Source organism: Pongo abelii, chromosome 5 (assembly GCF_028885655.2).
Source record: "Pongo abelii isolate AG06213 chromosome 5, NHGRI_mPonAbe1-v2.0_pri, whole genome shotgun sequence".
Classification (NCBI taxonomy): Eukaryota; Metazoa; Chordata; class Mammalia; order Primates; family Hominidae; genus Pongo; species Pongo abelii.
This window is the reverse complement of record NC_071990.2, coordinates 50250210-50277181: the sequence shown is the minus strand read 5'-3', so window position 1 is coordinate 50277181 and position 26972 is coordinate 50250210. Positions and strand designations below refer to the sequence as shown.

At 36.3% G+C, this 26972-nt stretch overlaps 1 protein-coding gene across 3 annotated transcripts in view; it reads left to right on the top strand.

The window, feature by feature from the left end:
• Positions 1 to 26972, top strand: part of CRISP1 (cysteine rich secretory protein 1) — a 44181-nt gene that overhangs the window by 11136 nt on the left and 6073 nt on the right. For all 3 annotated transcript variants that reach the window (XM_024248759.3, XM_002816980.5, XM_009241948.4), the window contains exons 2-6: positions 8095 to 8162; positions 13372 to 13500; positions 17014 to 17104; positions 18664 to 18812; positions 23919 to 24016. In XM_024248759.3, the coding sequence (XP_024104527.1) occupies positions 8097 to 8162; positions 13372 to 13500; positions 17014 to 17104; positions 18664 to 18812; positions 23919 to 24016 (533 nt within the window). In that variant the 5' untranslated portion in view covers positions 8095 to 8096. The remainder of the gene's footprint in view (positions 1 to 8094; positions 8163 to 13371; positions 13501 to 17013; positions 17105 to 18663; positions 18813 to 23918; positions 24017 to 26972) is intronic.

Below are 26972 nucleotides of genomic sequence, written 5' to 3'. Positions count from 1 at the left end.
GGCGATAAAAGATTGGTTTTACAAAGACTGTAAGGCAGCCTCTATCAGAACCAAGACAGCATGAAGGAGAAATTGAGAACTCAGTGGTGGGCCCCAGCGGGCAGGATTTTAAGCTGTCCAAACGTCTTTCTGCAATATTTCCATCTGCCAGTCTCCACCCTTGCTTCAAGTCTCCAGGGTCTTCATGCTAGGTCTTGGACTTGTAAATTACACAACTTTTGTGCCCCACCTCAGCCTTCCTCAACAACTTGCCTTTGGGCCCTTCCTGCTCCCTCACTCCCTTTCCAGTTTCTATCTCAATCCCATTAATGCTTTGTACTCTCTGAATTATTCTCTCCAAAACTGCTTATGGAAATCTTACCTTTAGTAATATATACCAAAGCTACCACCAATCACCTTCCTTTTGTTTTCACAAAGACCTTTTACATATAATACAATGGATCAAATTGACTATAATGAGAGAAAATCATTAGACAAGAGAATTTGGAAGAAATATGACTGCACACTTCAAATAATATCAGATAATCATCAAATAGCTGGTATTTATGTCTTACAAATATGATAGTTTGCACATTTAGATTTGTAAAAATAAGATGGTACTCACATTTAAATCTATAACTTAAGGGAAAATAATTTTTGTTTTTAGTGGAAGGTAGTGATCAGAATCCTTATCTTTTCTCTATTAGATACTCCATTGACCTCATCTCTTTTATAAAAATGATCATCCTTTCCCCACTCAGTTGCATTTGAGACTTTGTCATAAATCAGATGACTATGTATGTGAATTTGTTTCTGTATTACATAAAATGCCATTGGTCCATTTATCTGTATTTGTGTTACTAGTACTCTGTCTTAATGACTTCAGCATTATAGTGAGTTTTAATACTTGGTACTGTAAATCCTACAGCTTTGTTCTCCAATATTTTTTCAATGTTAAATCTATCTTATAGAAGAAAATGCCTTTATGACTCATTACTTTTGGATAAGCAAAATTTCTTAAATAGAACACACACGCCAACACATGCATAAGCACTAACATAAGAAAATAAGGATTAGCTAGATTTATTTGAATTAGAAACTTTTGTTTAACAAAAGCTACAGCTAAGATAGTTCAAATAATAAGCCACAGACTAAGGGAAGATGTTTGTAAAACATTTGATAATTGCCCTATCAAGAACATGTAGAGAATTCATACAAGTGAATAAGAAAAAGACAGTCAACCTGATTACAACCATAGAAAAAACATTCAACAGAGTTTACGCAAAAGATGGGATCAAAGTGGCGGATAAACACATGTAAATAAGCTCAATATCTTGTTATTAAAGAAACACAAATTAAAAACTGCAATGAAATAGTATTACACAAACATAAGAGATAAAATTGAAAAAAGCTGAGAATACAAATAATAGGTGAGGATATGAAGCTGATGGAAGTATGATTTGATAAAACTCATTTGGAAAAATATTTGACAATACCTACTAAAGGAAAACATGTGTATACCATACAGCCCAATAATCCCACTCTGGGGTATATATCCAAACATACACACACACACACACACACACACACACACACACACACAGTGAATAACAACAGTGTTTACTAAAAGAGGTACAGAGAAAATGTTCATAGTTTTATTTATAATAGTTCCAAACTGAAAATAATCAAAATTCTTATAAATAATAGAATGATTAAATTAATTATACTGTGTGTATACAGTGGAATACTCTGCAGTTACTAACAAATACAAACTTCTTCACATGCAACGTGGATGAATCTCATAAGTATAATAATGAGTAGTGACAGAGGTTAGACATTAAAAATAGATATTTCACTTATTCAAAGTTTAAAAACTGATAAAACTAATCCTAGTTATATCAAGATAGTTTTTACTCTTGGGGGCTTCAGACTGAAAGGGGTGCAAGGGACCTTCTTGGGTGATGGAAATCATCTATATATTGCTTTTGGTAGTGGTTACACTAGCATATACATAGTTGTAAATCAAACTATACACTTAAGACTTGCACGCTGTGTTATATGTAAGTTATACCTCAGTAACTTTTTTAAACAAATAACAGATTCACTGAGGTGAGGAAGATTAAAAAGAAGATGTATTTCTTGTAGAGTTCATGTCTTAATTCTTTGGTTAAGGCAAGGAAGGGACTGTTCTTCATGTAAGTACTTTCTGAGAAGGTCATATTCTAACAATTGAATCTATGAGAGTGCATTCCCCAGGGCATGCCATAGGGCAGTACCCAGTTGTCCTCAGTCTTTTCCCTCATCTTTGATCTTTCCTCTCATAAAATATTAACTTTTAGTTGTTTATGATCTACAAATTTATCAACAAGAAACACAATCTGAAATGAAAGGGTAAAGAAATACATTTAAATAATGTATCAAGTTGCTGGTATTATCTAAAAATATTTTAAGAGTGTTGGCTTAAGATTGCCATTTGTGTATAAAATAATTGTGTTAAGAAGGAATTGATGCTAAAGCCAATGAAGTAATGCTTCTTCTTCTTCTGTAATACTTCTGTTCAGAAGAGCTACCTTTACCTGAGTTCAAGCAGCTGTGTAATTCCTTGGTTGCAATGGCCTACTTAGTTCCTAGATTTGCAATCTTCCAGGCAGTAGAGAATAATGTATCCCATTGGAACATTGGGATAAGTCCCAGAGGTTGGACTAGGGCTTAGTATCTCAGTCTGGATCTACAGGGTCTTTTACCCTGGGCCCATTTATATTTCCACCCTCACAACCTCTGTTCCAGCTCTGAGCCATGCTCTACAATTATAATCTTTAGGTCTGCATCTTTCTTACATCAGCAGGATTTGCTATTTGCCAAATGCTCTATTTCCTGCAGTTTTTCATCCCTTCAGCCTTACCTGATTTTGACCCATATGTCTGGGAATTATTCCAGGGCCCAAAATCTGTACTATTATAATTCTGGGGCAACAGAGATACCTTCATAATTTCCTGTATTCAATCCTCATTCTAAAATGCTTAATTTACTTCTGATGTTGAATTATTAACTTTTACCCTCATATTTTGACTCAGTCACCCCAAGTGACTGTTTTAGACCTCAAGCAAACAAAAATGACTCTACTTTTTTTTTTGTTTGTTTTGTTTTGTTTTGTTTTGTAGCTTCTTTTCTCTGAGAAGGTATAACTTTGAGTATACACATTTTACCTATTCATTGACCTCAAGCCAAAGCATGGGCTGAAAAATCTAAGGTCCTTTCTTAGCAGTTTCCCTTAGCATAGTTGTCTTCTTTTGAGAAGTGTCTGTTCATGTCCTTCGCCCACTTTGTGATGGGGTTGTTTGTTTTTTTCTTGTAAATTTGTTTGAGTTCATTGTAGATTCTGGATATTAGCCCTTTGTCAGATGAGTAGGTTGCGAACATTTTCTCCCATTTTGTAGGTTGCCAGTTCGCATCACCAAGTCAATCCCAAGCCAAAAGAACAAAGCTGGAGGCATCACGCTACCTGACTTCAAACTATACTACAAGGCTACAGTAACCAAAACAGCGTGGTACTGATACCAAAACAGAGATATAGATCAATGGAACAGAACAGAGCCCTCAGAAATAATGATGCATATCTACAACTATCTGATCTTTGACAAACCTGAGAAAAACAAGCCATGGGGAAAGGATTCCCTATTTAATAAATGGTGCTGGGAAAACTGGCTAGCCATATGTAGAAAGCTGAAACTGGATCCCTTCCTTACACCTTATACAAAAATTAATTCAAGATGGATTAAAGACTTAAATGTTAGACCTAAAACTGTAAAAACCCTAGGAGAAAACCTAGGCATTACCATTCAGGACATAGGCATGGGCAAGGGCTTCATGTCTAAAACACCAAAAGCAATGGCAACAAAAGCCAAAATTGACAAATGGGACCTAATTAAACTAAAGAGTTAGGTTCTTTCAGTTCTTACTTTGTTGAGAGTTTTTTGTCAGGAAGAGATGTTAAATTTTATCAAATGCTTTTAAGGAGTCTATTGAGATTACCATATTGTTCTTTTCCTTTATTTTGTTAACGTGATATGTCACATTTATTGATTTGCATATGTTGAACCATCCTTGCATCCCTGCTATAAATCCCGCTGCTATAATAATCATGGTGCATTATATTTCACATGTGCTGTTGGATTTGGTTTGTTAGTATTTTGTTAAGGAACTTTGCAACTATGTTCATCAGGGATATTGGCCTATAGATTTCTTCTTTGTTGCGTTCTTGTCTGGTTTTGGTACCAGAGTAATGCCAGCCTCTTAGACTGAATTAGGGCAACTTTACTTTCCTTGAAATTTTTTGGAATAGTTTGAGAAGAATAGGTGTTTATCTTTGAAAATTCGGTAGAATTCAACAGGGAAATCATGTGACCCTGGACTTTTCTTATTGGTAGAGTTTTTATTATAATTCAATGTCATTATTCATTATTGGTCAGCTCTGGTTTCTATTTCTTTCTGATTCAATCTTGGTAGTTTGTATGTCTCCAGTAATTTATTAATTTTCTCTAAAATTTTTAGTTGTTAGTAAATAGTTATCCATGATTGTCTTGTGGTCTTCTGTATTTCTCTAGTGACAATTGTAATATCTTCTGTTTTCTGATTTTGTTTATTTGGGTCTTCTCTTTTTTATCTTGGTTACTCCGCCTACTGGTTTATCAGCCTTGTTTATATTTTCAAAAAATCAACTTTTTTTAATCCTTTATATTTTTTAAAGTCTCTATTTTGTCTAGTTCTGCTCTGAACTTTGTGATTTCTTCTGCCAATTTTGGGTTTGATTTGTCCTTTTTTTTTTAGTTCTTGTGGTGCATTATTAGATTGTTTATTTAAAATCTTTCTTTTGTTTGAGGTAATTGTTTGTCAGTATAAACTTGCCTTTTAGCACTGCTTTTGCTGTATCCCCATAGGTTTTGGTATGCTGTGTTTCAATTTTTATTTGTTTAAAAAAATTGTTTGATTTACTCCTTAATTTCTTCCTTGACCCAGTGGTCATTCCGGAGTCTGTTGTTTAATTTCCACATTTTTTACAGTTTCCAAAGTTCCTCTTGTTATTGATTTCTAGTTTTATTTCATTGTAGTTAGAGAAGATACTTGACATCATTTCAGTTTTTAAAAATTTGTTGAGACTTGTTTTGTTTTGTAGCATATGGTCCATCCTAGAGAATGTTTCATGTGCTGATGAGAGGAATGTGCACTTTGTAGCTGTTGGATAAAATGTTCTATAAATGTCTGTTAGTTTCCTTTGGTTTAATGTACAATTTAAATCCAATGTTTCTTTGTTAATTTCTATCTAGATGATCTGTCTAATGCTGAGAGTGGAGTGTTGAAGTCCCCACTATTATAGTATTGGAGTTTATCTCTCCCTTTAGATATAATAATATTTGCTTTACATATCTAGGTGCTCCATTGTTGGGTGCATACATTTAGAATTGTTACAGTCTCTTGCTGAATTGATCCCTTTTTCATTACATAATGACCTTCTTCGTCTGCTTTTGCTGTTTTGAACTTAAAGTCTGTTTTATCTTATGTAACTATAGCTATTCCTGCTTGGTTTTGGTTTCCATTTGCGTGGAATATCTTTTGATATCCCTTTACTTTCAGTCTATATCTGTCTTTACAGGTGAGATGAGTTTCTTATAGATAGAATACAGTTGGGTCATATTTTAATCCATTCAGCCACTCTATATTTTTTAAGTGGAAAATTTAATCCATTTACATTCAATGTTATTATTGATATGTCATTTTGTTAGTTGATTTCTGGCTGTTTTGTATATTTTTTGTTTCCTTTTTCTCTTATTGTTTATCATGGTGGTTAGGTAGTTTTATGTGGGGATAACATTTGAGTTTTCGCTCTTCCTTATTTGTGTTTGCTCTACCAGTGGGTTTAATAGTTTTGTGTGTTTTCATGATGGTAGATATCTTTTCACTTCCATGTGTAGGACTCCTTTAAGCATTACTGGTAGGGCCAGTCTAATGGTAGTAAATTCCCTTAGCTTTAGCTTGTCTGGAAAAAACTTTTTTTAATCTTTCATTTATGAAGCATAACTTTCTTGGTTATAGTATCCATAGGTGGAAGTTTCTTTTTTTTTTTTTTCTTCAGCGCTTGTTAAATATATCATCTCTGGCAGCAGCAGCTAGGTGCAGCAGACACTTCAGGTGGAAAATGTCAATGTGGCTCCAGAGATGTGGATATGCAAGGACTGTTGGGGCCCTGTGCAGGATGCAGCCTGGTTGGGAATAGGCCCTCAATAGACCCTTCTGTAGCTGCCTAGCACTCAAGGGTATGTGAAACCTGTGGGACACACCGTGAACTCTCCTCTGGAACTGTGCCTTTGGGCAGTCTCCAGGCAACTCTTTGGTAGCCTTGGGGGATCTGTGAGGGTCTAGAAGCATCCCAATGGCTAGGAAGCAGAAGTCCATGATGAAAATGTGCATTAGTGGGGGTCACTCACTTACCCTTTCCATGCGTTAAGGAGCCTTTCCAGGCTCCCAGCCAGTCTCAACTGAGCAGACTGCCTTGTTTTTCTCTCCTTCCTTGCTTTAGGTGTTTCATGTCACTTATCTGTTGAATACTAGATGGTCTATTTGAAGTTTAATTATCTACTCCTTATTTTGGTTCTTCTTTGTGGAGAAGGCAAGTGCCAGATGCATAGTCAGCTATCTTTCTTGAAGCCCCTCCCCTCAGAATCTCCCTTTTATTTTCCTTTTTTTGTTTCAGTTACCTCAGGGTTAATATTATCTGCTTTACTAGATGTTTTGAGCATTAGTAAGAGAAAGGGATATTTCATCATCTGTGTCACCATATTACGATAAATCTTGAGGCTATGTGAACATTTGGAGGGAGAAAGAAAGGAAAGGAAATAGATGAAAAAGAGTGATAAAGGTGAGATTGTTTACATGTGTATGTTCTCTGAAAAGAATTGATTTAGAGAGTTCTTCTCATATTGAGCATGTCTGGCAGTCAGCAGGGGAAGCGTGAGAGCAATGGTAAACTACATCATTGGATGAAAAAGCACGAGTAATTGTCTGCCCTGTATTATTCTGCACAAATTTGTTAACTTGCTCTTTAAAAGTGCTTGCTTTTGTAAAATGAGAACCAAACTGTTAGCCTTTTTTGCTTCTCACACAGCAGGATTAATTCAGAAATAAACTTGGCAGATGGTGAAAAGAAGGTGCCAACCAACTTCAATAATCTATACTTATTAATATCCTAGAGTTAGCTAGCTATATTAACTAAAAATAAAGGAGAAGGTACATTAGCTCTGATTTGTCTGACTCATAATGACAACCATACTTAGCAAGGTGATCAGATATTATGGAATATCGCTAAGTCACTTACATAAATTAGTAGTAGCAAGTTACTCCTCTTCTTTGTAGCTGATGGAGAGTTTAATCGAATCTTTCTGGGTTCTTATATTAGTTTCCTCTTGCTACTATAACAAGTTATCATAAATTGAATGTTCTAAAATAAATACAGGTTTATTATCCTACTGTTCTGGAGGTCAGAAATTCAAATAGGTCTTCCTAGGATAAAATCAGAATGTCAACAGGGAAACTCTATGGGGTAGAATCTGTTTCCTTACCTTTTCCTATTTCCAGAGGCTATCCATATTCCTTAGCTTGGAGTATCTTCCTCTGTCTTCAAATTCAGCATGACTGGTCAAGTCTGTCTCATGCTCATCACTGACATTGACCCTTTTGACTTCCTCTTCAACATTAAATACTCTGGTGATTACATTGGGTCCACCTAGGTATTCCAGGATAATCTCCTTACTTTAATGTTAGCTGATTAGCAGTTTGAATTCCATCCACTACCTTGATTCCCTTGTGTCATACAATATAACATATTCAAAGGTCCAGGGATGAAAACAATTTATATTTTTGAAAGTCTATAATCCTTCAAACAACAGTCCTGCATTTCTATTTGGGTCCCAATGACTAACACATTAAACCTTGTTTGGATCCTAAAGGTTTCTTTTAGAAAAACAAATGCAAATACATGTAAAAGTGGTTTAAATAAAGTTTATTACAAGATGTTATCTCATGAATTAAGAATAATCTAAAATTGTGTTATTTTTCTTTCAGGGATGGAAATTAAACACCTCTTGTTTTTGGTTGCTGCTGCTTGCTTACTGCCTATGTTGTCCATGAAAGTACGTGAGGGTTGGATGTTTCATAATTACTTTCTAAATAAAGATAAGAGCTAACACTTTAATAGAATTCACCACGTTAGAGGCACTGTTGTGAGGCCACTACACCCATTACTCACTTTGTTTTCACAATAGCCCTGTTAGGCAAGTACTCATCTTAATACCGTTTTATAAAGGAGAGAACCAAAGAATAGTAAAGTTGAGTAATATGGCCAATATCTGAGGACTAGGACATGGCAGGGCCTGAAATTATACTTAATCAGTTAGCTCTGTGGGTCCATATCTATTTCATTGTGGCCTCTCTGGATAACACAGGAAAAAAACTGAGAATGCAGATTAGCTATATAATTTTTTACTATAACAGTAATTTAAAGCATCAAAATTAAATATAAAATGGAAAGGTGCCAACAGCACAAAGAGCAACGTGAGGAGCTGATTAGCAGTTTGAATTCCATTGGCTACCTTAATCTCACTAATAATTAAAAACAATAATCTTACTAATAATTAAAAACAATAACTTTAACGTCACAAAACAGAAGTAGAACACTCAATGATATAATATTTTATGATCAGTCAATAATATTCACCTTTAAATAACTTCAATGATATAAAGAAAATAATATATATTTTAATTTACCCAAAATTTTGTGACAAATGGAAGTAAATAACTTTGGTATAGAAAATAAGTGGTTTTTATATTTTCATAGGCCAGGTAGAGAAGTAAGAAATAAAAGGCACTTAGTTTTACTGTGGAAAGAAAATCCATATGCATTAGGCTATTAGGGTGTTGGTTTGGTATTTGGTTCCTATTACTCACTCTTCTTCCCCAAAGAAAGACTAGGTGGAGCTCCTGTTTAATGCCCAGTAATCCTCTAGCAAGCTGGAATAGCATCCTGAATTAGAGTCCTGAATAAGACTTCTTCCTTCCCTCTGATTCTCTGACCATTTTACTTCCCCAGTGTGGAAGGGTGACCTTCATGCTTCATAATAAGGAAAAAGCTAACCTGAAGTGTAGCCACCATTCCAGAGGAATGGGAAAAGGGCAAACAGTCAGAAACCTATATTTGCCATCAAGACCTAGTACTAGGCTGCTTAGACCACTTAGGCCAAGTTCTGGGAAACAGGCTGGCCCAGATTGTCATGTGAAAGAAGAAATTAGTATCACTAGTTAAAAGTCCAGAGCAAAGAGCAGATAAGTAGAACCCTACCCATCCAAGGGAAACCATACCCAATCCGCTTTTGACCAAGAACACAAAAGAAAAAGTAGAAGGCATTGATAAAACAATATGTTTATGCTCTATAACAGAGAATTATTAGAATATTTTCATACATTTTATAGATAGTTTGGTCATAAAATAAAGGCTTAAGAATTTTAAATTTAAATTTAAGAAGATAAATTAAGCCCCCAACACAAATTTATTACATAAGCTTTAAACATGAGTCCAAGTTAAAGTAAATAATGTGTTCCAATTTGCCAACAAAAATAGTATTATGTTTTCTTTTTTCAGACTCCAGGTAGAAAGCAAATAGACTAACCATCAGACCTGAATCATATTTTAAACTTCCACCAGTGGCAGTGTTTGTTGGGATATTAAGTACCTAATTTAACAGAAATTGTTTTTACTTTTTATATAGGTAGTTTTCCGTGACAATCTGGTAGATGTTACACAAAAAAATTTTTAAGGAAAACTATAGAGAGTTGTGATCAGGTAACAGGCAGGCTGAATCTTCTCTGAGTTAATTAGAGACTTATCTGAGCACACGGTATACCTGCAATCTGAAGAAGAAGTTGGTCTTGCAAGCTAACAAGGTGTACTATCAAAGGTACAGGCATGGGCAAATATTCTATGGCAGGAAGGAAACTGGCACATTCAGATAACTAAAAAAAAAAAAAAAAAAAAATGAGAGATAAGGGCACATATCCTAAATAGAGACTGAGAATAAACAGAGTATTCAAAGGCCTTGTTAAAGATTTTAGTTCCTCTTTTTATGAATGGTAAACTGTTGAAGACTTCTAACAGTAAAGTGACTCCATTGTGTCTGTGTTTTAAAATTTTTACTCTGAATGATGACTGGAGAATGCATTATGAAAGAATGGATCAAGGAGTGGGAGAGAGACTGTAGACATAGTAAAGCATTAGTGGATTCTGGGAGGCCAGTCGAAAGCTAGACAGTAGCCACGATCAGTCCAGGTGAAAGAAGCAAAGAAGTCTGAAAGGAAAGAGAAAAATAAAGAGAGTGTTTTGTTCCTTACACCTAAAGAAAGAGTATTTCTACACTGAAAGTTTAGTCAAAGGAGTTAGCTGCCAATAAACCAAGTAGAATAGAGTCATTAAAACAGTATTGCATATGCAAATTGAGCTTGTCAGAGATTTTAATAGGAGTATTTTTAATGTAGGGTTTCCCAACTTCAACCTTATTGCCATTTTGTATGGGATAATTATTTGTTGTAGTGAGGGCTGTCCTGGGCCTTGCAGGAATTTAGCAGCAGCATCCTTGCCCTTTATTCACAAAATGGCAGGAGCACTCTCGCCCTATCATGCCCATCATGACAACCTCAAATTTCTCCAGACATTGCCTAATGCCTAAGCAGCAGGGCAGGTGGATCACCTAGGATAGAGAACATATTATTGAAAACACTGGGGGGAGGTAAATGCGAGGCTCTATTACTTGGGCAACTGTAGACAGCCAGAGTTGGCAATATTTTCCAGAAGATTGATAGGGAAAGAGAGTAGAGACAGAGAACAATAGTTGAATGGGAAAGTGACGTAAATGAAGAGATGGTTGCTTGTTTATCTGTTTTAAGAAATAAGCAGCATGTAGCCAGTCATGGTGGTGCACACCTGTAATCCTAGCTACTGGGGGACTGAGGCAGGAGAATCGCTTGAGCCTGGGAAGTAGAGGCTGCAGTGAGCCAAGATCGTGCTACTGCACTCCAGCCTGGAAGCAGAGTGAGACTTCTTCTCAAAGAAAGAGATATAAGCTGCATAATCATAAATAAACACCGCTGGGAAGGGCTAAAATGAAAGAGTGGCTGACAGCAAACAAAATGAAAAGTAAATAATGTAAGATTTGGGGGAAAGGTAGAAGAGAATGGACTAAATAACACTGTTGGAGAATTGAGCCTTAGAAAGATTAGAAAGAATGACCCATTTACTTGTACCACAGAAGAGGAGGAAAGAAAGGGGACAGATACAGGTAGATTGACAGACTTGGTGAGACAGTTGAAGCACCTGCCCTCTGATGGCTTCTCTTTACTGAGGGAAGAAGGATATTTCACATTCTGTTGAGAGAAGGTAGTTGTGAATAGGGGAGATTGCAAAAGTTCTACAATAATGTGGAGAGTGACAGAGTGAGTTAACCAAACAATTCATTAGAATTGATTAGCAGAATTAAGGAACTATTTGAGGTCAATCTTACTGATTTGGGGTCATGCAGACATGTGTTGTTTCGTTTTGTGAGACATTTTTCTGGCAATGCTCAGCTGATAGAACAGGCAGGAGAATTGTCAGTCTCATCCAAAGTTGGGATGTTTTAGGTAGTCATTTCTAGATGATGGTGTGCAGACAAAAGATTCAATATTGCAAAAGGAGAGTTGTGAAATTAGAGAACACAGATAGAGATGAAAGGAAAGACAAGAGAGGGCTAGTAGAGAAAATGAAGAATGAGTTAGAAGGCTCGATTATATTGAAGAACAGTCAGAATGGCTGATCGTGGCAACTTGGAAGAACAGGAAATTCCAATCAGGCAGGGAAATGCTTGACCAGGTGATTTGGGAGGTATGGTGTTTTGGGATCATCATGAGATATAGTAGGTGACCATTAAACTGAGGATAAAGAGGATTGAAGGAGAAGTCTAGAGGAGGAAGATTTTAAGGGCCTGAGACATCAAAGGGTTGGATTCATCCATGTGGATGTTGAAGTCCTTTGAGTTGACTTCAGAAATCTGGGTGGAAAAGATGAATTCATTTCAGGAAACCCAATTTTCAGAAATGAGAGGAAGTAAGAAAAAAATCCATGATAGGATGTTGAATGAATATTCAGGAATGAGGTGTGAGAGAAAAATGTCATGAGTTTCCCTGCAGCAGAGGTTTTCAGAGGAACAAGGAGAGTTGTAATCTGGAAATAGTATGTGGAATCATTTGGGTCCTCAGCCTCTCCTCTAGTCCAAATCAGCATGACTTGCAATGTGAGAAAAAAGTGACATCATGTGAGTATGTCCACAGAGACAGTCTCTAGAGGAGTCTTCTGAATTCCATATTTAAGTTTACTCCCCATACCCTAAACTCTGGATATAAATGACAGTGAATACTTCTATATATTGTGTAAGTTATGGTGCTAGATCGTATTCATTCATAAATTGTGCTGACGGTCATGTGGTAGTTAAGGAAGCAATAGACACCCCTCACATTATAGTACATTAGTTCTGCCACATTTTTTAAAAAAGGTATGAAGTACGTGTGATATCACACACACACACACACACACACACACACAAAGATTCTCTTTATAGCGATTAATGCTAACCTGAATTCTTTGGTCATGTATTTTTCTTCTTAGTGAGTTTCAGAATAAAAAATAAATAAATGAAAAGAACAGTCACAAATTCAAGATTGTAGGCTGAATTTGAATTCTATGTTATACTCTCTAACACATACACTTGAGAGCATTAATGTTTTCTCATATGAACAGGAAGAAGACACAGAATTTGTGTTAATAACACTTGCAACGTTGTCCTCAATAATGAATCTCTTAGTTTGGGTTCTCCCAGACACACACCACTAGACAAGGGTTCAAGTGGAAGTAGTTTATTTGGGAAGCAGAGAGTACAGTTCTTGCAGGGTGGGAGGTGTGGAGAATAAACCAGAGAAGTAAGTAACAGGTGTGATTTTAAGATATCTCCCTTTGTGGATCTTATTGCCCAATAAAAATGCTTCAACATGGTCCAAAGTATGAACCTGGAAAAACCCTAATCACAGGATAACAAGTGCATTATTCTGAAGACTAATGTAATGTCAGCCTGACGTTCAGAAATCCTCAAAATTAGTACTGGAGAAATGGAATCCAATATAATGAGACATTATAAATTCAAAAATGCTATAAATCACTGTTTAATATAAACTATAAATTTGCATTACCTATAGGTCTGTAAAATATATGTGACAAATTCCACTTAAAAGAAGTAACACTAATTAATATTTTTCTGGTAACAGAAGAAATCAGCTAGAGATCAATTTAATAAGCTCGTCACTGACTTGCCAAATGTACAAGAAGAGATCGTTAATATACACAATGCCCTCAGGAGAAGAGTAGTTCCACCAGCCAGCAACATGCTGAAGATGGTAAGATCAAAAATAGCAATAACCATGATGGCAATAATAATAATGGTGTTTACTGAGCTTTTATTAAGTTCTATGCACTTTCAAAGTGCTAAAAGTTTTATCTTCACAACAAATCTTTTACATAGCAGAAGAAACAGAGGTCCAGAAAAGGTAAGTAACTTTCTGATGATTATATGGTTAGTCAATGACAGAGCTCAGCCGGTCTAGCTTCATTCCTCCATACCCTAAGACAGTGCTTCTCAACCTTTAATGTACTCAAGAATCACCTGAAGAACTTAGTAAAGCACACTTACCTGGGCCTCACTCTCTGATATCCTGATTCATGAGGTCTGACCTGGAGACCACCACAAGCTTCCAGCTGATGCTGATGCTGCCAGTACACACGACAAATATTAACAAGTTATCCATGCATTTCATAGTTGTCTTCATTGGGCAGTAGTCCAGAGGCTAAGACACTCTTCCTAGAATTAAAATGTCCAGATATCTAGTTAGTTGATGTGGCCAGGTAAATAAATATTGGTAAATTTATCCCCCAGTTTCATTGCATCCCATAAATAGGAAGAGAAATTCTTTCATTATAAACTTGCTATGCTCTGCTACAAGACAAATTTAGGGAAGTCTCAGGTGTTTAGGTGATTACTCTCACATTTGTTATCCAGCAGCATCACTCAGTTTCATGAGCACCCTCAGCCTGCTTCCTTGAACCCTGGACCGGCCTATAGCAACAAGGGTTAGAAATAGTGCAGACTCTGGAGGGTGATTCTAAGGAGCACCTTTCTCTCGCAAATGATGAAGAGGATGAAACAAGGAAATAGATAAATGATTTTGAGATTCATCTCTTAATCACTTTAAAATCCAAAGGGGTATTTGAACTAAAAATAAAAATCAATAGCTTTCATAGGCATTCCTGCATGGTGTTGTAGCAAACATACATGTTGTGTTTATTATTTACAGGCATTTTTCTAATACCTTGTTACATTAACTCACTTCATTCTCCCAATAAAATTGTCTTCATTTTACATATTATGACACTGAACCTAAGGAAAATTGAGTAGCTTATTCAAAATCTGAAGGACTGGGGCCCCGATTAAAATGCAAGTGGGCCAGATCCAAGGAGCTGGAGAAGTAAGAGTCCAAATTCCTTGGTTGCCAGATGAGCAAATAAGTTTACCTAGGAGGTACAAACAGAGTTAAAGAAAAGTAAAAAATATAGCCTCTGATTTGAGATTGGAGATGAAAGGCAAATACAGAAAAAACACTGGAAATAATACAGGAATACATATATTCAAGTACTAAGGTAAAAAGGTAGGAAATATCAACAAGATGATAAAAGTAAGTGTACCAGTAAAACTGAGAAATATTTCAAAGGAAATATGAGAGTTCAGCTGCTCCACAAACAATGCATAGGACATGTATAGGATTAGAAGTAGCAACAGCAAATTTAAGGAACAATAGGACTGAAGAGTTAACCACAATTACCAGGCAGAGATTTTCTTTAAAAAAAAAGTTTCTGAACACAATATTAGAACCTAAGTAGAGTCACTTGTTAAAGCTGGAATTCAGAGCTTTGGTACGATCATAAATACAAACTTTAATTTTAATTTTGAATATGTCGCAAAAAGGAGTATCTCACCAATATTAATCAGAGGTAATGTCCTATACATCTTCTTCAAAGTGCAAACATCCTGCTATATTTTAACCAGATAAGTTCCAGTTCCGGTAAGTTTTCTTTACTAGTGAATGCCATCGTATTCCCCCAGCCCAGAGAGGCTATGCACTGGAAGATGTGTTGTGTCATCTCTGCTCATCAGTTAGACATAGCCATGACTAAAATAATTTTTTTTTTGTTTGAAACTATCAAAACCTACAAAACCATGGTTTTACCCAGTGCTAGGCTAATGAGTTATTTAATTCATCTCACGGTTTAGTAAATTCATCAACCCCAAGGGTAATTCTAAACATTGACCACAAGATGGCAGCAAATACATGTAATAATGAAACTACATGCTCAGGACGACACTGGAAATGAGTGTCCTCCAAACAGTCTAAAGAGTAGCTGAATGATTTACATAAAAACTTATAGTAAAAAACAAACTCTATGACTTCTGTTGGCAATCTGTTATATGCACATATAAGGGTATTCTTTTAAATGGATGTATATGCTGCTGAACACCAGGGGTTCAGCCAAGGTCTAGTTGCTTGTAGCACAGAAATGAGTATTGCCCATTTCCTGGGAAGAAAGGCTTTGTTGCAGGTGATGTCAGCCTGACTGTCAAATCCCTCCCTCTTCCTAACCAACCAAAGTTAAAAGTTTATATAGGAGGGACAGAAAACAGGAGGGACAAGGAAGAGGAGTTGGTCAACAGGCAGCAGCTGTGTCTCCTTGACCAGGTGTGGTGATCAGGAAAGCCTCAGTTCCCTGCTACGATCTGCGGGGCCTGATGGTGGGTTTCCTGACAAAGGAACTCAGATAAGACAAATGTTCATAGGCTCAGTTCTTTGTAAAAATTGGGCAGTTTCATTTACACCACAATGATAGGAGAATGTTAGAGAGATCATTTATCACAGAGTGTCATACCTACAGATACAGAATTTCTCCCTTTCTGCATTGGGAGAACAGCTGTTACTTAGTCATACCTGACCAAATGTTTCAACTCAGCACAGTTGATGCACACTGAGAGTCAAGAACACGTACTCTGAAGCCATCTTAAGTGAATTCAAATTCTTATTTTGTCAGTTATTTACAGTGTGACCCCTAAAAGTTACTTAACATCTCTGTGCCTTATTTCCCTTATTTACAAATGGATATAATATTATTTTTTTTTTGTAGAGTTGCTATGAGGTTAAAGTGAGAGAAGATACACACAGAATTGGTGACAGATTCTGGCATGTGGAGTTAGCTTTTATTTTTGTTATTCATAATTTTAGATGGAAATATGACTGTATACTTGCTTCTAATCACAGCCATCAATACATAACTGTATCAATTATGTATTGATACAATACAATACATATACAATACAATACATAATTGTGAATAATCAATCACAGCTTATTCAATACATAAGATTTGTCACATCACAGTTGTATTCCTTGGATTATCACATTTGAACAAACCTTTGGGCATACATTACAGGTAACAGTTTCCAGATGGATAAACTGAGATTCAAAGAGATAAAATAACATGTCTGAGTTTAAACTACAAATAAATTACTAAGTAACTCTGGTCTGTTTCCCTGGAAGCATTTACTTAAATTCTCTACTACATCTGAGAGAGAATCTATCTCTGAATGTAATTACTAAGTTTTGAATTTGTAAATTCAAGGGCCAACATAATAAATTGAAATTGTTTTCTTTCTCTTTCTACTAGAACGTTTAATAGTAATCTCATTATTTAAATTTCTAGTTGATACAATTGAAGATATTATATCTCATGGATTATTAGAAACAATAAATTAGAATCTTATGAAAATATTAATTGGAACATGTGCTTTTTTTTTCTTTCCACTACAGAGTTGGAGTGAAGAGGCTGCACAAAATGCCAGAATTTTTTCAAAGTATTGCGATATGACAGAGAGCAACCCCCTTGAGAGGAGACTTCCAAGTAAGTGTGTATCTATATGACCCGCCTTTGGACTGAAAAAAAAAATAGTAAAACAGGGATTGTTATGTACCCTGATGAAAGTAAATTAACTCATCTAGATTGCCTCATTTGCACTGGGTCATACATGGCAGTGAATTGTGGACTATTACACTGTTTTAACTCATTAATTTTTAAGGTTTATATCTTTAAGTTTTCAGATTCCAAGTTCTGAAGTTTCCAGATTCCAAGTTCTGACCATCAGGAGAAATGAATAAAAACTCTCAGTATTGCAGAAGAGTGGAGTGAGCAGCTAGAGACCTAGGTCTCCATTCTGTGTAGTTATTTTAGCTACTGAACAATAGCATCATGGGAATCTGTTTAGCTTTGGAACGATAATGCAGTTGAGAAATAAGTTATATACAGACCTGCTCAGCTGCCCATAAAACAATTTTAGGTGCTCAAAAATGAGCCCATCTTAAAGCATATAAATTAGGTAACTTACTGCTAGTTTCCAGGAAATAATAATAAAAAAAATTATTACTTTTGTGTTACGCTGTTTTTGTGTTGCTATAAGAAATACCTGAGCCTGGGTAATTTATTAAGAAGAGATTTAATTAGGTCATGACTCTGCGGGCTGTACAGGAAGCATGGCACCCACATCTACTTGGCTTTTGGTGAGACCTTAGGAAGCTTACAATCATGGCAGAAGGTGAAGGGGGAGCAAGTGTCTCACATGGTGAGAGAGGCAGCAAGAGAGAGAGAGTTGGGGGGTGCTACACACTTTTAAACAACCAGATCTCATGAGAACTCACTCACCATTATGAAGATAGTACTGAGTTATTTGAGGAATCCACTACCGTGAGGTAAACGTCTCCAGCCAGGCCCCACTTTCAACACTGGGATTACATCTCAACATGAGATTTGGAGGGAATATCCAAACTGTATCACCATCACTCAGGAATAAACTTTATATTTTAACATGAGAATCTTTTTTTAATTAAGATGTTTTTAAAATGCTAATTCACATTTATATCTACAGATTATTTGGAATTAGTCCAATGCTTTTGAGCAGTGAATTAGCAAAGTGGCAAATTAGCAAATTAGCAAAATTCCTGCCTGCCTTAAGAAAAGGCAGATACTCCCGAATACCATGTTCAACCAAAAACCCACACCATACATGAATGGCTAAACAAACAAACGTTTATTCAACTTCTTTGTATTATGAACACCTGTGTGTAGCTTCTTTTAAGCCATAGACCCTGTTAACGCTCTTAGGCTTCTCTGATTTGGTTTCACCTACATAAAGCAGCTTGGAAGCAGCAGATACTGAAATGTTGATTGATTTGATTTCAAAACTTGTTCATCACCTACTATCAACTTTTCACCAAACTTGAGTACCACACGCTCATTCATCAATGTGAAAGAAGGCTTTCAGCAGGGATACAACTGATTTTACTCCCTCTCAGAAGATGTTGTCAAGATGATCTGTGAACCATTCATAAAATAAAAATGAGGAAAGTCTCCCTGTATACTATTTCCCATTTGTTCAGAGTATGACCCAGCCTGTTTTGTCATTTCAGATACCTTTTGTGGAGAAAATATGCATATGACATCTTATCCTGTATCATGGTCAAGTGTAATTGGAGTCTGGTACAGTGAGTCTACAAATTTCAAACATGGAGAATGGACAACAACAGATGATGACATAACTACTGACCACTACACTCAGGTAACCTGTGTGCTGGCAAACACACACATTGTTTAAGAGATAAGCATGCGTGTGGAAACGTAAGTAAGAAACAACTGAAAATCATTCTACCTTCTTATGGCAATCTTTACTCAATTTGCTGAGTTCCTCTTATAATTTGAAATAGAAGGAAGTGTTCCGTTCCAAACATGGCTTAGAGAAGATGCCTAACCTCTTAGTTTCCTTCTTTACTCACTAGATTTTTCAGGAACTCACAAAATCATAAGACCTCAATCTCATTTGATATTGGTAGTATTTGTAAAAGTGAAAATAATGGCACCTTACAATACAGAGAAACCCCTGATTTCTAACTTTAGTTTTATTGTGGTAAAATATACATTTAAAAAATTACCATTTTAACTATTTTAAATGGTTTCATGTTCAGCATTAATGTGGCATGAATGTTCAGTGGCAATAAGTCCACTCAAATCGTTGTGCAACGCCATCGCCAGAATATTTTCATTTTCCCATACCGAAACTCTGTACTCATTAAACAACACCTTCCATTCCTCTCCCTATTTCCCCAAGCCTCTGGCAACTACCAATCTACTTTCTGTCTCTGTGAATTTTACATTTTACATTCCCACCAGCAATTTACAAAATTTGCAATTTCTTCACATCTTTGCTCTATTAATCTGCTTAGGATGGATGCCATAACAAAATACCACAGCTGGGTGGATTAAACAACAGAAATTTATTTTCCCACATTCTGGATCCTAGAAGTCTATGATCTTAATAGAGCATAGTTTCTAGTGAAATCTTTCTGCGTGACACCTTCTCACAATGTCCTAACATGGCTTTTCCCCCAGTGCAAAAGAGGAGCCAGAGAGAGTCAAGGATAGAGACACAGACAAGAGAGACCATAAGAGCAAGCTGTCTAGCATCTGTTCATAAAAGGACACAAATCCTACTGGAACAGGGCCCAAGTCATATGACTTTATTTAATCTTAATTATTTCCTTAGAAACTCTATTTTCAAATACAGCTACACTGGATGGAAGTTAGGGGTACAGAATAAGAATTTTGGGGGACCAATTCAGCTCATAACATTGTACCACTGCCCCTCCCCAACAGATTTATTTTCTCCTCACATGCAAAATAGATTCGTTCCATCCCAAGAGCCCTCAAATTCTTAATTTATTCCAGCATCAACTCTAAAGTCTAAGGCCCAAAGTCTTATCTAAATATGATCTAAATGCATGAGATTCAAGATGTGATTCATCCAGAGGTAAAATTTCTCTCCAGGAGTGAACCTATGAAACAAAAAAAGTTATATGCTTCCATAGTACAACAGAAAGACAGGCATAGGATAAACATTCTCATTTCGAAAGAGAGAAATAGAAAAGGAAGCAGTAATGGGTCCCAGGCAAATCCAAAACCTAGCAAAAGAAATTTCATGTGATAGTAAGGCTTGAAAATAATTCTCTTTGGTTTGATGCTCTGCACTCTTGGCCAACTTGGAGGCAGCATCACCCATGGCTCTGTGGGCAGCCTTTTCCCTTTAGCTCAGTGAGGCAGCCTCATCAAATGACTCTCTGAAGAGGCCCTGCTAACATGGCTGTTTTCAGAGATCACCTAAAGAGACAACACTGTTTGAAGCCAAGCAGGAAGCAGCCTTGCCCCCTGGACCTGTAGTGAGCATGGGAGCCCTCATGATCTCTGAAACATTTGGGGAGTCATTCTTCCCTTTTCTTGAAAGATAAAGCATGTTTGCAATGAAATATCTCTATCATATCATTCTGAAGAGTGTAAGAAGTCTGACAGCCTTCCTTCACTTGGGTCTGTTTTCTCTGTCCACTTTAGTTCAAACTGGCAGTACCTCCACTGCATAATCACACCTCTATTTCTGCTGAGATGTATGATTAAATCCATAAATCATATCCATGGTGTCTTTATCTAATGGTTGTTCAGCGACATCCTTAGGGTTCTCTTTTGAAAATACTTTCTCGTTTTCTGCAATATAGATGGGCTAATGATTGTGTAAATCTTCAAGTTCTGGTTCTTCCTTGCATAAAGATTTCTTCAATTTCTTTCTCTCCTCTTGTAGTTTACTATAAGTGGTGAGGAGAAACCAAACCACTCCTTCAACCCTTTGCTCTGAAATCTCCTCAGCTAAATTTCCATGTTTGTTATTCACAACTTCTGCCTTCCACAAAACACTAGAAGACAAGGCAGCAGCCATTTTGTTTGCTACTTTGTAACAAAGATTATGTTTCTTCCAGTTTCCAAGAACATGTCCCTCATTTATATCTGAGACCACAACAAGATAGACTTTAATGCCCTTATTTCTATCAACACTCCCTTCAAGGCAATCTACACTTTTTATAGCATGCACTTAAAAACTTCCAGTCTCTACTCATTATCCAATTCCAAGGCTGCTTCCACATTTTTAGGTATTGGTTGAAGTAGCATCTCAGTTCTTGATACCAAAATCTGTTTTAGTGTGCTCAGTCTACCATAACAAAATATCACATTCCTGAATGACTTAAACTACAGAAATTTATTTTCTTGAATTCACAAAGGCTGGAAGTCCAAGATCAGAGTGCCAGCATAGTTAGTTTCTTGAGAGGATTCTCCTTCTGGCTTAAAGACTGCTTCCTTTCACTATGTTCTCACATGTGCCCATTGGTAAGTTACATAAAATCTAAAATAAAATCCACTTGAAATAAAGCCTACTTAAATTTGATGTTAAAAGCCAATGAAGATAAAGAATATAAAAAATAGAGGCACAATCACAGAAATTAATGCAGAAATCCTAAATAAAACATTAGTAAATAGCATTTTCTTTTAAGATTGATACACTTAGACACAAAGGTATGTGGCAGGAATCCAGGAGTATCTTAACATTAAACTAATCATATCATTTACCTTATCAAAGGATTAGAGGATAAAAATACAATGAATATCTAGAAAGCTAAACATCTAAAAAATTTGTGGCCTGGATTCAAACCTTCTATTTCCTATATAAGTCAACTAACACACTAATTGTATCACAAAAGCATTATCTCATCACTGTGGTATATTAACTGAATTCCATCGCCTTCAGATAATCTTGATTTGTCTCCTTCAAAGTGAATCGGTGTCACTTTCAAAATAGAACACGTTTTATCCAAATGATTTCTCTCATTTCCTGTTTCCAGGAATGTAGACAATGAAATCAGAGAAATTTGCTTTCATTTGCTTAAGATTTAACACAGTAGAATATAGAAACATTTTACATTCCACCAGTTATGGATTCCTTTCATGACTAGCAAATGGAGGAGCTAGGACTAGAACCCAGATCTGAATCCTAGTCCAGTGGTCTTTACACAGATCTTAATCTTTCATATGCACTTGAGAGATGGGAACTTCATTTCACCTAATGTTCTAAAAATCAGAAGCAGCTGAGCGCAAGAAGGGCAAGTAGCAGAATATAGGGTTCCAAGCAGAATGAACTGAACAGCAAGAACATTAATGTGAAGGTGAGTAAGCCCATGACAGCAGGCCCAGTGGGGGAATATACCACAAGGCTTTTCCAGACATTTCCCGACATTTTCTGTAGCCTTGTATAAATACATTAGTATGTTCATAGAAAAATTCTACAAAATAAAAGCTCTTTTTCTACAATCATTTGTGTCTGAAGACCTAACGAAAAAAGTTTCATTTTCAATTTTTCTTTCTATGAGTTAAAAGAATAAATGAATAAATTAAGTTCAATAATCTTATTACCAATTAACATGTAGACAGAACATAGCAAAATAGATGTTCAACTGCATTTTTATTAAAATCATGTTTCAGGTTATGTGCTGCATTAGATTCTGAGTTCAACAAGGTCTCTTATGGAAAATACTCATTGGTAGAAAATGTTAGTAAGAACCTGCAAACAAAGAATCTACATTATAAAATTTTTATGCCCAGGTAGAGCAATAGTTTTAGTAAAAGCCTAGGTTAGCAGCAGATAATTAAAAGCCATATGGTGTGGAGAGATTGGCACCCATGCATGACTCTCTTTGTAAAGAGAAAACAATATTTTATCTAAAAGAGTCATAGCAAACATATTCTCTAATCAAGAACATGAACAGAAATGTGAGGAAATTCTCTAGGACTGTGAGAAAGCTACCCAGGCTCACATGAGGCAGAGAGGGCGAGTGGGAACAATCACACTTACTGAAAACTTCTCCTTTTGAACCACTTAAATATTTGAATGTTTAATCTTACCATTCACTTATGATGTAGAGGACAGCGTTGTTGTATCCCATTTTACAGCTGAGGAAATGAAACTCAGAGGCATAAAGCAAACTTCTAAGTACACCCTACCCAAGAAGTAAATGATGGAATTTAAACCTGGCTCACTTTTCCTCAAAAACCAACTCAGTACTCTACAGTATGCCTGTTCACTGACCGATAAGAAAAGTTTCTTCCAAGCTTTGGTTTTTATATAACCACCAAGCAGCCTTCATTATGTAAACTGATAAGTTATCTTGTCTGCATAAGTTTGATGAGAAGGGGAGAATGAGCCAGCGTTGATGACAGCCACTCATGTTTCATTCCAATGAGTCATGGAGAGTTGACACAGACTTTTGATCATCCCTGAGTATACTGGATATGATCGGAGAAATGAATCCTATGTACAGTCATGTATGGCCCATGTACAGAAAGGCAAAACTCAAGTCCTCTTTGAACATCAGCCTGTTCATTGCAAAATGATCAATGCTACCTTTTGTACCTTTGCTCTCTCTCTACCCATCTCTCCTATCCCAGAGAAAATCAACATTGGGATTTTTTAAAATTAGAAATTACATCTAGAAGCCCAACTTATTTTCAAAAAGAAAAACTGACAAAAAATAGAGACAACGTCAGTCATCAAGTCATCCTCCCCGTCAGCTGATTTTCTCCACCTGGTTTCCATTGTGTGCAGCTATGTGCGTGTACGTGCATGTGTGGTATCTAGACACGTGGGAGTCCTTTTGTTTCTATGACTTCTTGTTAAGCCATGCCCAAAGTAAACCTAAAAGCAACATGTTTACTTTTAATCATGGATGACATATGGATATTATAGTCATCTAGTAAAATATTTAATCTGTAATAAAACAACTCTTTATCATTGCAGATTGTTTGGGCCACGTCTTACCTGATTGGCTGTGCCATTGCATCATGCCGCCAACAAGGATCACCTCGATATCTCTACGTTTGTCACTATTGTCATGAGTATGTATTATTAGTTTTTAAAATATAAATCCCCCTAAAGTAACCTAATCTAGTTTTTCAAACATTGTTTTTTTTGTGTGCACAAATGTTTATAGCAACTTTATTCATAATAGACAAGAGCTGGAAATAACCCAGATGTCCTTCAAAGATGAACGGTTTACACAATCTGTAGTTTGAGTCTTGGCTACTTCCTAGTTATGTGAAAACGCATATTTAGTTATATATTATTTTATTACTTTGACTGTATTTTCTCTTATTAAAAAAAAACTCCAATATATTTTGAGAGCAATTTACCAGCAGTCTTCCTATGTGTCATTGATTCTTCAGGTAATTATTATATAAGAGAAACAAATTTGGTTAAGCAAAGAAACAAGGACATTTACTTCAACAAAACAAGAGTATTGTTAGACCAAAAGGACAGACATGCAGTGGAGTCTTAACAAGGAAACAAATAGAAAGAGCCAAGTGTCTTTCCCTGTACTTAGCTATCTAGTCAAAAAGTTGTTGTATGTCTTCTCTTTAAAAATTAAATATACATGTTACAGATTCTATCACAGATACTAGTCACAATTCCTAGAAAATTTAATCTGATTGTTTCAGTAAGGGTCTGCTGCATCTTCTTCTCCTATCAACTGTGACTATGAAGCAAGATCAAGTAAGACAAGGATGACTGTAGGGCCCATCTGTGTGGCTCCAGTGATGGTTATCAGAAAAGGGGAGGTTGTTCAGAGCTGGATAGAACTGCTGATATTTGACTACAAATGCCAGTTCAATATCACTTCTGCACTTCTGCTGATAAAAGTCAGTGACACTATTATATATCTCCTTCAGCTACATGTATTTCTTAGGTTAACACATAAGTCTTTCCTACATAATGTGAGCTCAATGCATGGTGCTTAATCACTGCCTCCCATGTATGTAGCACAATACAAGATGTTAAGTATAAATCAATGAACATGATTTATTTGAAAACACACTGCCATACTTCACATTTTCAGTGGCGCCTCCACTATCACTATTGATTCAGAGTGTAATATCACCATATAATAACTCTATATGAGTTATATATAAATTGTGCCGAAGACAGTAAAATCTCTTTGCTGCTACAACACATCATTTGTGATACATATTTTCAAGGGTTGGTGGTCTGCAGTGAACTTCAACTGATCCAGAAAAGGAAAGTTCAAAACATGGAGATCTATGATGGGGAATTTTCTTGGTTGAAGATTAGTCCAAGTCTCTGATTAAATCTCTTACTAAATTTAGTAATAATCTTCTTTTCAAAGTGAAATTTTAGCAGCTCAGATAAACAAATATCGTTTTAAAAAGGCTTTTTAAAACCAGAACATTTACTTTTTTAAGTTGTATTTAGAAGCAGATATTATCTACATTATGTTTTTAGACATACACAGGTAAAAATTGGCTTTTCTTTTTTGTTTTTCCTTTTGAGACAGGGCCTTGTTCTGTCACCCAGGCTGGAGTGCAGAAGTGTCAACATAGCTCACTGCAGTATTGACCTTCTGGGCTCCAGCTATCCTCCCACCTCAGCCTTCTAAGTATCTGGAACTACAGGCATACGCCACCAGGCCTAACTAATTTTTTTTTTTTTTTTGGTAGATATGAAGCTGTTTTTTTTTTGCCCAGGCTTTTCTCAAACTTTTGGGCTCAAGCAATCTTTCCACTTTGCCATCCCAAAGTGCTGGGATTACAGGGAGAAGTCATTGAGCCCTGCTTGTCTTTTCTAAAGTTTCAAATAAGTCCAGAACTAGAACTTCTCATCTACTTTCTTTACCACACCCCAGCACTTTAGTTTTATCCATGCTGATGTACTTTCATCTTTTATATACATCATCTCTTTCAATAAAAGACATTAACATGTAAAAAGTTTCTTATAACATAGTGCAAGATGGAGTTAGAACCTCTCTAACTTGCTTCACTTGAGACTTTCTTCTTTTTTTTTTATTATTGTACTTTAAGTTTTAGGGTACATGTGCACAATGTACAGGTTAGTTACATATGTATACATGTGCCATGCTGGTGTGCTGCATCCATTAACTCGTCATTTAGCATTAGGTGTATCTCCTAATGCTATCCCTGCCCCCTCCCCCAACCCCACAACAGTCCCCAGAGTGTGCTGTTCCCCTTCCTGTGCCCATGTGTTCTCATTGTTCAATTCCCATCTATGAATGAGAACATCTGGTGTTCGGTTTTTTGTCCTTGCAGTAGTTTACTGAGAATGATGATTTCCCATTTCATCCATGTCCCTACAAAGGACATGAACTCATCATTTTTTATGGCTGCATAGTATTCCATTGTGTATATATGCCACATTTTCTTAATCCAGTCTATCATTGTTGGACATTTGGGTTGGTTCCAAGTCTTTGCTATTGTGAATAGTGCTGCAATAAACATACCTGTGCATGTGTCTTTATAGCAGCATGATTTATAGTCCTTTGGGTATATACCCGGTAATGGGGTGGCTGGGTCAAATGGTATTTCTAGTTCTAGATCCCTGAGGAATCGCCACACTGACTTTCACAATGGTTGAACTAGTTTACAGTCCCACCAACAGTGAAAAGTGTTCCTATTTCTCCACATCCTCTCCAGCACCTGTTGTTTCCTGACATTTTCGTGATTGCCATTCTAACTGGTGTGAGATGATATCTCATTGTGGTTTTGATTTGCATTTCTCTGCTGGCCAGTGATGATGAGCATTTTTTCATGTGTCTTTTGGCTGCATAAATGTCTTCTTTTGAGAAGTGTCTGCTCATGTCCTTTGCCCATTTTTTGATGGGGTTGTTTGTTTTTTTTGTTGTAAATTTGTTTGAGTTCATTGTAGATTCTGGATATTAGCCCTTTGTCAGATGAGTAGGTTGCAAAAATTTTCTCCCATTTTGTAGGTTGCCTGTTCACTCTGATGGTAGTTTCTTTTGCTGTGCAGAAGCTCTTTAGTTTA